We start from the raw sequence: 12,891 nt of genomic DNA on the forward strand, positions 1-12,891 counted from the left end.
CGTGCTGATAAAAGGTTAGCGATGAAAATAATTGGAGTAGCTTTAATGTCATCATTACCGGCAGCAGTATTTTTATTTAGCTTCTTAAGAAAAGAGTTTACCTCTAATTTACTGCAAGGAGACATAAATATAGAATTCATAATGCAAGAAAATATATATTTCTGTGCATCTAGCTGAGTGATGGAAGATGAATATGCGCCTGAAGATAAAAAGTGGGAATTGAATTTATCCGACAAAGTCTCTTTACTGTATTTGACACCATCAGTAATTAGTGTACCAGGGATGCTGTTCTGCTGTTGACCAATAAGCAATCGTACTGTGTTCCAAATCTTTTTGGGGTCATCAGAAACAGCAATAAACCTATTCTTGTAATATTCACATCGAGCTTTCTTGAGATCAGAGTATAACTTGTTTCGAATTTTCTTATATTCAATTAGAAGAGAAATATCTTTTAGATTAATAAATTGACGGTACATGATATCACGGGCTTTTATTCTCTGAAATAACTCTTTTGTTGTCCGTGGTTTCCTACATTTGTTATGTGCTTTTTTTTGCATAACGCAAAGGAAAAGCTTCATCCTAGCAACCTTTAACTTTTTGTAGAAAGATGTCGTATGAAATGCTTGCGTTTTCTTCCACGTAAACATCCGACCAGTCAACACACTCGATCATCGAGTGAAAAGCAGAGAGACTCATTTGATTAAAACTACGATAAGGTACTGGGGGAATGCAAGCGGGGTGTATTTTGTTTTAGGAACAGCAAAGATACAGAATACAGGTAACATCACTTGCCAGGAATAACATCACTTTCATCATGACTAATTACACACAGATCAATCAGAGTTTCACTTAATCCTGTTACTGTTGTTGACGAACGTATTGACACGTGTACTTATCTGGCGACCACGTTTCGCCACCTAACAAATGTAATCGCACAGCGCGGGACGCGCTTGCATGTATCCGAAGTTTCTGGAAAGTTATCGATGCTTCTACCCGGCTGTCTGTTGTCGCCGAACGTTGTGTTATCTGATTTCATCGTGTGACGCGAATGGTGTAGAACATTGTGGAAGGCGCGCGGGTCCGAACGATTAGTCTGGAACATTCGACGCCTGCTGTATAAAAGCCGACGCGCTTGCCTCGCTGATCAGATTTCCGACGATCGCCGACTGTGTTCGCTGCTTTCGTTGTGCTATAAGTGTAGCCTGTTTTGTGGGCACAGGTTCGCCCAATAAAATCTAGTTTTGCCTTTCACAGTATTGCTACTGTGTTCTTAACGTCACCACCACGTGACATCTGGTGGAGGTGCTAGTGCGTTCATGTACCGAACGCCCCCGCAAAGCCGCGATCCAAGCCCGAAGCCCGAGGACAAAACCAACATCGCCCAAGACCAGCGTGCTAGCCGCAGACTTCAAGGACTGCCCCCAGAGCACGGACTTCTACCTGAGTCGACAAAGAAGATCGTGGTCAAAACAACCCCAATGGCTGCCCCAGCGTCCCCCGTTATCCTACAACAACCTCGGGACCCACCAACCTTCCATGGAGCAGCGACTGAAGACCCGGAATCATGGCTGGAGACCTACGAACGCATCGCGACGTTCAACAACTGGGACTCCGACGACAAGCTGCGGCATGTCTACTTCGCTTTAGAAGACGCCGCCAGAACTTGGTTTGAGAACAGGGAATCGACCTTGACAACGTGGGACCTGTTCCGTAGCGGCTTCCTGCGCACCTTTACAAGCGTCGTGCGCAAGGAAAGGGCTGAAGCTATGCTGGACGCCCGAGTGCAGCTACCAAACGAGAACGTTACCATCTTTACGGAAGAAATGAGCCGCCTATTCCGCCACGCCGACCCGGAAATGTCCGAGGAAAAGAAAGTCCGGCTACTGATGCGTGGTGTAAAGGAGGAACTTTTCGCCGGTATGGTACGAAGCCCACCGAAGACCGTCGACGAGTTTCTTCGCGAGGCCACTAGCATCGAGAAGACACTCGAGATGCGCAACCGGCAATTCGACCGCCGCACCAACTCTACAAACTATGCCGGCGTTCAATCGCTGGCCTCCGACGACCTGCGCGAGGCTATCAGGGCAGTCGTACGAGAGGAGCTCCAGAAGATCTTCCCGTCGTCACAGCCTCAAGTGGCCTCGATCGCTGACATCGTCAAAGATGAGGTTCAGCGGTCGCTTGGGGTTCCGGAGGTGCAACCTCAATTACCGCAACCCCAGCCAGAAGCGATGACCTACGCCGCCGTCGCACGCCGTCAAGGTCCTCCTCCGCGACCGCGACAGCGCCCTGTAACGCCGCAATTCCGTCGACCACCCCCGCCGCCAGCACGCCCACCCGTCGCCCAGCGCAGCTACCCGAGGAAGACAGACGTATGGCGCGCTCCTGACCACCGCCCGCTGTGCTACCACTGCGGAGAAGCGGGTCACGTCTACCGACGATGTCCATACCGGGAGATGGGACTGCGAGGTTTCGCCGTCAACGCTCCGCGCCCGCAGCAAGGTGAACGCCCTCGCGATATCGCTGACTACCTCGCGGCTACTCAGTGGAGCTCTCGACGACCGTCGCGTTCGCCATCACCAGGCCGCTACCTGTCGCCGCAGCGCCGACCATTCACTGGCCCAGCCCGGGGCCGGTCAGCAAGCCCATATCCGGAAAACTAAAAGCAGCAACCGATGGAGGTGCGGTTGCTGTCCGTCGAACTGACGAAGACCCTCCGCCGCCGACGAAGACGCCGAAGAAACTACCTCGACAACATAACGACACGCCGCCGTCCCGACGAAGTCTGGAAAGAAAGAATGCGACGACGAAAGACGACCTGACGACGTCACATACCAGCCACAGGTCAACGCGACGCAGCCGTGATCCGACGCCAAGACCTAACTGCAACGCCAGACAAAGAACCACCGACCTCAAGGTGCTTCTGGACGGCCACGCAGTTACCGCCTTAGTGGACACAGGGGCTGATTACTCCGTAATGAGTGGACACATCGCCGCCCAGTTGAAGAAAGTTAAGACCGCATGGGAAGGCCCTCAAATTCGGACCGCTGGAGGACACCTCATCACGCCGACTGGAATCTGCACGGCAAGAATAACCATTCATGACCGGACTTATCCTGCCACCTTCGTTATCCTGCAACAGTGTTCACGAGACGTCATTCTCGGCATGGACTTCCTGAACCAACACGGCGCAATCATCGACCTGAAGTCGCAGTCAGTAACGCTGTCGGAAGATCAAGCGATACCGTCGGAGAGCCCTCGTAGTCACCACGCCTTGAGTGTGCTCGAAGATCAAGTGAGCATCCCGCCTCGCTGCAGCATCGTTATTTCGGTCGGCACCGAAACACCCGCTGACGTAGAAGGGGTCATCGAAGGCGACCAACATCTACTGCTCGACCGTGAAATTTGCGTCGCAAGAGGGATCGCTCGACTCCACGGAGGAAACACGAAAGTGTTGCTGACAAACTTCAGCAAGGAGTTCAAGCACATCAACAAGGGCACGACGATCGCATACATCGAGGAAATTCAGGAAACCAGCGATGCCTTTGTCCTCTCGGATTCTGTTGCATCTACCCCGACGACCGTAGTTCCCGAGCCAGACTTCGACATAAATCCAAGTCTCCCCGTGATTAAGCAGCAACAGCTCAGAAGTCTGCTTCGACGATACAAAGACTGCTTTTCGACGTCATCGAGGATTCGACAAACACCAGTCGCAAAGCATCGCATAATAACCGAAGAGTGCGCTCGACCACTCCGCCAGAGCCCTTACCGAGTTTCGACGCGAGAACGCGAAGCTATAAGACAACAAGTCGAGGAAATGCTGCGCGACGACATCATCCAGCCATCGAAAAGCCCGTGGGCGTCTCCAGTTGTTTTAGTGAAGAAAAAGGACGGAACCCTACGTTTCTGCGTCGATTATCGTCGACTGAACAAAATCACGAAGAAAGACGTATACCCCCTTCCACGGATAGACGACGCATTGGATCGGCTCTGCAACGCTAAATACTTCTCGTCGATGGACCTCAAGTCTGGCTACTGGCAAATAGAAGTCGACGAGAGAGATCGCGAAAAGACTGCCTTCATCACGCCAGACGGCCTCTACGAGTTCAAGGTCATGCCATTCGGACTGTGCTCGGCGCCTGCAACGTTTCAGCGCGTCATGGACACGGTGTTAGCCGGACTGAAGTGGCAGACGTGCCTTGTTTACCTGGATGACGTCGTTGTCTTCGCCAGAAATTTCGACGATCACCTTAGGCGGCTCTCGACAGTGTTGGAAGCCATCAAGTTATCAGGGCTCACTCTGAAGCCGGAAAAGTGCCGTTTCGCTTACGATGAGCTTTTGTTCCTAGGCCACGTGATCAGCAAATCAGGAGTACGCCCCGACCCACAGAAGACAGCTGCCATCGCAAAGTTCCCGCAGCCAACCGACAAGAAGGCAGTGCGCAGATTCCTTGGCATGTGTGCCTACTATAGGCGCTTTGTCAAGGACTTTTCACGCATCGCTGAGCCGCTGACAAAGCTAACTAAATGTGACGTCGAGTTCAAGTGGGAAACGCCGCAGGCCGGCGCATTTCAAGAACTCAAACGACGCATGCAGTCGCCGCCCGTACTTGCGCACTTCGACGAGCACGCCGATACCGAAATACACACTGACGCCAGTAGCCTAGGCCTCGGTGCCGTCCTAGTCCAGAGAAAAGATGGACATGAACACGTGATAGCTTACGCTAGCCGGTCGTTGTCAAAAGCGGAAGGCAATTATTCTACAACCGAAAAGGAATGCCTCGCCATCGTTTGGGCTACAGCGAAATTTCGCCCTTACCTCTATGGCAGGCCATTCAAAGTGGTCAGCGATCATCACGCGTTGTGTTGGCTAGCTAACTTAAAGGACCCTTCAGGACGGCTGGCGCGGTGGAGCCTCAGACTACAAGAATACGACATCACTGTAACATACAAGTCCGGAAGAAAACACTCAGATGCCGATTGCCTATCCCGCGCCCCCATTGACCCACCGCCGCACGATGACGAGGATGACGACGCCTTCCTTGGCATAATAAGCGCGGAAGACTTCGCCGAACAACAACGAGGGGACCCGGAGCTAAAAGCCCTAGTCGAGTATTTGGAAGGGCACACCGACGTTGTCCCTAGGGCATTTAAGCGTGGATTATCTTCGTTCACGCTTCAAAACAACCTACTCGTGAAGAAGAACTTCTCACCAGTCCGCGCCAGCTACCTCCTTGTTGTACCGTCAGCGCTGCGTCCAGAGATACTGCACGCCCTACACGACGATCCAACCGCTGGGCACCTCGGATACTCCCGTACGCTGTCGAGAATACAGGAAAGGTATTACTGGCCGCGTCTGACCGCCGACGTCGCCCGTTACGTCAAGACATGCCGAGATTGTCAACGACGCAAGACACCACCGACAAGGCCAGCTGGATTACTACAGCCGATCGAACCTCCTCGCCGACCATTCCAGCAGATTGGGATGGATTTGTTGGGGCCGTTTCCGATGTCAACATCCGGGAATAAGTGGATCGTCGTGGCGACGGACTATCTCACCCGCTTTGCTGAAACTAAAGCTCTACCAAAAGGCAGCGCAGCCGAAGTGGCGAAATTTTTCGTCGAAAACATCCTGCTGCGACATGGTGCCCCAGAAGTCCTCATCACCGACAGAGGAACGGCTTTTACAGCAGAGCTCACCCAAGCCATTCTGCAGTACAGCCAGACAAGCCACAGGAGGACAACTGCCTACCATCCGCAGACGAATGGTCTCACGGAGCGCCTGAACAAGACCCTCGCCGACATGCTAGCAATGTACGTCGACGTCGAACACAAGACGTGGGACGCGGTCCTGCCGTACGTAACCTTTGCGTACAACACGGCGGTGCAAGAAACAACACAGATCACGCCGTTCAAGCTGGTCTACGGCAGGAACCCGACGACGACGCTTGACGCCATGCTGCCGCACGTAACTGACGAAGAGAATGTTGACGTCGCTAGCTATCTCCAGCGCGCCGAAGAAGCCCGACAGCTCGCCCGCCTGCGAATCAAGAGCCAGCAGAGGACCGACAGCCGACACTACAACCTCCGACGACGCTTCGTCGAGTACCAGCCTGGCGACCGTGTTTGGGTCTGGACCCCGATACGCCGACGAGGACTCAGTGAGAAGCTACTCCGACGCTATTTCGGACCCTACAAGGTCATCCGACGTATTGGCGCTCTGGATTATGAGGTCGTGCCAGACGGCATTTCGCATTCACAGCGGCGCCGCGCACGATCTGAAGTGGTCCACGTGGTGCGCCTTAAACCCTTTTACGGACGCTGACGAACTTCGTCATTTTTGTTCTTTTCTTTGCTACGAGTGCTTCTGTTTATTAACTTCGTTTGTTTGCAGCATCGGGTCGATGCTTTTTAAGAGGGGGGTATTGACACGTGTACTTATCTGGCGACCACGTTTCGCCACCTAACAAATGTAATCGCACAGCGCGGGACGCGCTTGCATGTATCCGAAGTTTCTGGAAAGTTATCGATGCTTCTACCCGGCTGTCTGTTGTCGCCGAACGTTGTGTTATCTGATTTCATCGTGTGACGCGAATGGTGTAGAACATTGTGGAAGGCGCGCGGGTCCGAACGATTAGTCTGGAACATTCGACGCCTGCTGTATAAAAGCCGACGCGCTTGCCTCGCTGATCAGATTTCCGACGATCGCCGACTGTGTTCGCTGCTTTCGTTGTGCTATAAGTGTAGCCTGTTTTGTGGGCACAGGTTCGCCCAATAAAATCTAGTTTTGCCTTTCACAGTATTGCTACTGTGTTCTTAACGTCACCACCACGTGACAGTATAACATTTGTACAAGAGAATGACTCAATTATGTCTAAAAATTGTCCAGATTGTGAAGTGTCTGTTAGTAAGTCAATGTTAAAATCGCCAACCAGGACAATAGGAAGCATTGCAGAGGACACATATTCAAAAACAGGCGTAATATATTCAAAGAATGCTTTAGCTTCACCAGAAGGTGGGCGATAAATTGAAGCAATGACTGTTCCAGCACTCTTAACAACGATTGATTCATAATGCACGGTAATACCAGAAAACTACCCACAAGACATCATAGGCAATGTCCTCCTTAACATACAGTGAAGTTCCTCCACCTCTACAACCTGATCTATAAACACCCTCAGACCTATAGCCGGAAAAGTGGACAACATCTTGAACATTCTGAAACCAAGTTCCCGTAAATGCTACGAAGTTAAAATTGTAATCAAGGGATTAAAAAAATGCCTCTGTTTCATGTTGCTTGTTCCTCAAGCTTCTTATATTTGCGTGGAAAACTGACATGTTATCGCTTTTTCTGCGCAGGGTATGTATTAAGGGTTTAAAAGAAGAAACATCGTGGTACATAACTTTAGTGAAGTCAGCCATCGAAAGCAGCAATCATAACAAGGAAAATTATAGGCGGTGCAATCTTGTGGCCGCTCAACGAATCTTATCAAGATCAGCTTCGCAATTGATGCGCACTGCCCGCTGGCCAGATGCCCTACGCATGAAAAGCTTGCCATCCTTTTGCCATGCGAACTCGTAGTGCATTTCCCGGGCCTTTGCTTTCATCATCCACAGAAGTTTCTTATTCTGTGGTGTCAAACTGTCTCTGAAATGTATTGCCAATTGAGCACCTGTCAGCTCGTTTTTCTTTGCCATCCATTCATCACGCATGACACGTGATGTGAAATGAACTAATATTACCGAGGTTTTGCCAGGCTTGGCAGGCAGTCTGTGTAAGGCCTCAGAGTTGGTATGGGTCAACTGAGGAAGGTGAAGTTTATTTGCCAGTTCATTCACCCTAGCGAGCAAATTCTCGTTTTCAACATCTGGCAGTCCCTGAATTTCTAGATTCTGTCTTCTACTGTATTGTTCGAGGGCGGCGACATGTTTCTTTAATTCAGACACTTCCTGATTGTTGTTAGAGGATTCCACCACATCGATTCTTTTCCCAAGGCCTAGGATTTCTGAAGATTGTCTTTTCATTTCTGCAAGTACCATGTCGTACTGTTCAGACAGATGCTCAATGGGGTGTTCTATTTTGTCAACCGTTTTCTTAATTGAAAAAAGGGCATCCACCCTATTCTGAATTGTAGGTAACTGAGTCAATTCTCGATTAATTTCAATAAGCACCTTCTCCAGTGCTTTTTCATCCCGCAAGTTACCACTTGCACATTGAGTGCCGCGGGCAGCTAAGACAAGACATGTTTGGCATTTTCATGTTCTTTTTGACGTGTCATCTTTAGCTTCGAAGGCGGTTTTGCTTATGACTGAGCATGTTCCCAAATGGTAACTGTAGTTACATTCAGAACATGTTGGATTCACTCAATTATCTGGGAGCAGCTCATTACAAACCAAACACAACTCCGACATTTCGGTTCACAGAACAAAAGCTACAAAACACTTCAGTGCCAAAATGTAAAGGAAGTATATGCAGCAGTGGTGGGGGCAGAAGCAATATAGTATGTGTAAAATACTGAGTTGTCTCGCTATAACGATTTTTTTTTTTCGCACTTCCTGCATGGGCCCAAGTCTAGCCGAGAAGGCTAAGGGCCCAGATGGTTCACATGTATTTCTTATTAGTCGTTTGAATAAACTGATTTTTGAATGAATGAATGAAAATAGTGAGAAATTAAAGCAACCTGCAAAAGCAGAGGATAGCGATCACTGTAGAGCCGTTCCGTCCGTTGCCACCACCACTGAACAAATGCACTTGTCGAAGGCTTGCCGTCGTCTTTAATTGAGCACGGTGGTGACGTGGCTCATGACGTAGAGCTGTAGCTGACACGTGGTAGTAGCCGCTATCGGGAAGCTGCAGCAGGCAAGCGGTGATTTTGAAGACAGTGAAGTGTTCCAATGCAGTAACTGCAAAAGCAGAGGATAGCGATCAATGTAGAGCCGTTCCGTCCGTTGCCACCACCACTGAACAAATGCCCGTGACCGTGTCTTCTCTCTTGGCCGTCTCGCGTTCTGCATTTGTTTTCTTGTGCCACTAACATCTGCACATTTCAGTGCCGACAGAAAAAACTGGGAGCCTTCTCGGCACATGAAGATATGCCATTTCGTTGGGGGTGCGCCGTCCAAGGATGTGTCGTCCCCGTCGTACATGCCAACAATATTTCTTGACGAGTATCGTAAGCAGTTCGTGCTTACGGAAGATAAGGCTGGACGCTATGAAAGGTGAGAACTCCGCGAAATAGGCACTTTCTTTTTAAGCTAGCCGTTAGATGTTGACATCTTTAGATGCGATAATTTCTTGGCAACACCCGAGCCAAGATTTCGTCAGTGTGTGTGCTCGATGGTTTGTGTGACCGATTTCACTCTAGTGCTGGCAAAGGCACAGCCGCTAGAGCAGTGGTGCGCAAACTGGGGGTCGAAACTCCCCTCTGAGGGAGGTTGCGGCTCCTCGAAGAGCTCCCATAATTAACGCAGAAATAGTACAGCGGGGTAGCCATATGGCATTCGGAAGCTTTGAGAGGTCGCTAGAGCATTGCTTGGCTTACACCATAATTCCCGCAAAAAAGAAAAGCACAGTGACTTCACACAGACAAGATGGCAAAGTGCACATGCACTTTGAGTGGTGCATACTTGGGAGTAAACAGCAGTGCATGTAGTCATTCCGGGGGTGATTAAATGCGCAAAGTGTGCAGCATGGAGACAAATTTGCATGAGGAACAAAAATTGAGTATATTTATTCTCGTCTTAAGAGATCTGGCAGTCGTTAGTTTTTGTTTGTTTTGGTCTTTCCCCAGAGCCTGACAGGGAGAGAAGGGGGACCAGATTCATGATATGGACCTGTTGGCTGTAAACGAGATTGCTCCAATCTAAAGCAGTTCTACTGCAGCACCTCAGTCTGTGTGTGCTGTCAGTGTGAGTCAAACGTTGCCGATTGCAACTGTTCAAAACTTACAGTAGCAGTGCCCTCCCCCCCCCCCCCCGCCCCCTATATAGACAGACATTTTCTCGTTCAATGCCAGCCTGCATTGCGATTATCTAGAGAAGTTACGGTGCGCATTTTCCTTCTTAGAATTAAGAAGCAGAGAACAGCCGCAACAACTGCTGCAGATCTCGCCTGCTCCTCAACATCTTTGCCAAACCTGGTGCAAGTTGGACCACCCACAGCCACCATGGACGTGCCAGCTTCTCCAGCACCAGCAGTCACACTACTGCTGGAGGAACCTGAAGGCACCGATCGGAATAACGAACCCAAACAACTGCAAGGAGTTGAGGTAGGTTCTACTGTACTACCATAAAGTACTGAGTAAGTGCCCATTCAAAATTTGCAGATTATAAAAAAAAGGAGTGCAGGGTGGGTGCTTCTGGTGTTTGAAAGCTAAAAGGCAGAACAGACATATTGTCATTAATGACAAATGATGCAGCAGTGAATAACAAACTGAATGTTTATTGTGGCAAACTTGTGCCAAAAACAAATGAAATGCAGCCTTTACTGCCTCCGTTAAAAGCACATCACCCCGATGCCACACAAAACAAAATAATGGTACGTGGAAGAGCAATCTGGAACATGAAACCTGCACAGTCCTATCGAGTGTAAAATGGCTTGAGAAGAATAATGTGAACCACCTCGGGTCGCAAACGGCTGTGTGAAAAAAGCTGGGTTTTGTCAGCCGGCACTTCATAGTTCGAGTCCCTCAGGCAACGAACACTCTTGTAGGGTCCAGTCCTTGCTGTTGTTATCCCTATTAAAAACCTGCGATGGTAGTTCTCTTCTCATTCATCACAATGAACGTTCATTCAGTTTCACCTAGTTTCCCAGGGGTACTGTGGTGAGCCTCTCATGGGCTTTTGTGTCTTGGTGGGCCTGCTTAGGGCTTCTTGACATGGCATACAATCGGTATTCTAGGGTAAGATAAAGCTAGAAAACACCTTGTTCTCTTGTCTGAAAATTATAACATGCCATCAATTTTATGCAGGTCTCAACTCAGACGCTAGAGACACCGTAAGCCCACAGCAAAGAGTCCTGATGATTTCCTGCACCCTGTTCGCCGGTGCATGCGAGACATCCACCCAGGTCGAATTCTTTGCACCTGAACAGCCTGCAACGGCTGACGCAAGTGTCACTGCATTGCGTTTGTAAGACCACCAACCAAAGGGTTTCTAAGGCTACCTGTCTTTGGTGGACAAGGAAAATGACTATGCCCTCAGAGACCTGATTGGGGTGACAGTTACAGTGTTTCTAGCCTCTTGCCACAGGTAAATGTTAGATCAGCTTCCAAATGACACCAATAAGAGTATATTCACAAGTTGCTGAATTTAAATTGAACTGAAAAATAGATATGCTGATGTCATGCACGTTCATCTAAAGGTGCAGCCTTTCTTTATATTTGATGTTGTCCCTTAGGAATTTGACAACCACCTGATGCACAGTTTTTTCTGGTTATGGATAATGAACCGCACAGATGTGTACAAGATGTCTAATGGACTAGGGCTTTCTTTCCATTTTAACATGCCGTGGAATTTGTCGGAGCATATGGTACTGCAGCATGGTGGTATTTCTCCTCGTTTTCACATGCAATAGCAGACAGTGCATCTGCTAACGAGATTTCATCTACCTCAGTGCAAGCTGAGTGAGATATTGATCACAACTAAAACAAAAAACTGTCTTCCTGGTCTGACAATATTTATTTAAGGTTAGTGAAGGAGAATTGTTTTTAGCACATTGACAGTTTAGGACCATGCTCTCAATAGAAAACCACATGCCCAAACTCAAATCTTAAAACAAGCTGTTCGTATGAGGTGCATAAACATAGGCGCTGGAGAAAGTCAGCCTTTGGAAAGCGTTCATTTCACCAGACGACAGCCGTGAAATGGTGTCTGTTCTTGCTGGGTTCAAATGCTGGCTTTACACTTAAAGCACTAAATCAGCTGAACATGCGTTGCGAAATTGTGGAAATTTCTGAATTAGTAAGAACAAAAAAGCTTTGAAGGTTGGTTTCATCACTACTGTAAACGTTGTGCTCACAAGATACCTCTCATTTTGCAGGTGTGTGGCGAGAGATACTTGGACTTGGCGGTGTACAGCAAGCTTCTGCTGTTTTTCTTGAAGATCAAGCATGGCCTCACATTCTCTGCGTTAGGCGTTTTGTTCGGCATACATCGATAGCGTGTCGCGCATTTTCCGTCAGCACCGGAGGTTGGATCAAGTGGTTTTCGAGGGATGTGGTACAAGCACTGATGCCTTCCTCTTTCCGCCTGAACTATCCCAATTGTAGGGTTATTGTAGACTGTTTGGAAATCAGAATTGAGAAGCCAGTTAACGTTGCTGATAGGGTAAACTGCTGGAGCAACATCAAGAGGGACATTACACTGAAATTTCTAGTTGGGATCACGCCATCCGGTTACATAACATTCATTTCGGATTTGTTTGGTGGCAGGTCGAGCGACACGTACATCATCGCTGACTCTGGATGGATTAACCTGCTGGAACCGGGGGATATGGTGATGGCGGACAGAGGTTTTCCCCAAGTAAAGTGAGACTTATAGAGTAAGGACGTCACACTTGTCATGCCACCATTTGCAAAGGCCAATGAGCAGTTTACCAAAGCGGAGATGGAAGATAAGGTTGCATCTCGCCGCATTCATGTGGAGAGGTGCATTCAACGCATCAAGATTTTTACGATCTTGAATGAAAGGCTACCCCAAGAACTCATGTATCACATCGACAAGATAGTGCATGTGTGCAGCGTGCTGGCTCACCTACAAGGTCCTGTCATCAAGACTGTGTGAGTGCTTTGGACATAAGCAAATGTTTGGACAGCTCTTTTTAGTTTTGCTGTATTGTGCAAGCGTGCCCACATTTCGTTCAATAAAAAAAGAACATGATTCGGATGTAAA

General features: G+C 48.9%; 2 protein-coding genes across 7 annotated transcripts in view; both read left to right on the forward strand.

Moving 5' to 3' along the window:
• Positions 1–12,891, forward strand: part of LOC126538397 (spliceosome-associated protein CWC27 homolog) — a 275,758-nt gene that overhangs the window by 51,257 nt on the left and 211,610 nt on the right. The gene's annotated exons all lie outside the window — the stretch shown is intronic.
• Positions 6,845–12,879, forward strand: LOC126538396 (uncharacterized). Of its 2 annotated transcripts, none has more exons than XM_072288039.1 (3): positions 6,845–9,219; positions 10,067–10,268; positions 10,971–12,879. In XM_072288039.1, exons 1-3 carry the CDS (start codon positions 9,086–9,088, stop codon positions 10,998–11,000), a joined length of 366 nt encoding a protein of 121 aa, XP_072144140.1. In that variant the 5' UTR covers positions 6,845–9,085; the 3' UTR covers positions 11,001–12,879. The 2 variants fall into 2 exon arrangements, with proteins under 2 accessions (XP_072144140.1, XP_072144139.1); XM_072288038.1 differs by having other exon boundaries at positions 12,041–12,879.

This window comes from Dermacentor andersoni, chromosome 4, assembly GCF_023375885.2.
Source record: "Dermacentor andersoni chromosome 4, qqDerAnde1_hic_scaffold, whole genome shotgun sequence".
In the NCBI taxonomy this organism is placed as follows: domain Eukaryota; kingdom Metazoa; phylum Arthropoda; class Arachnida; order Ixodida; family Ixodidae; genus Dermacentor; species Dermacentor andersoni.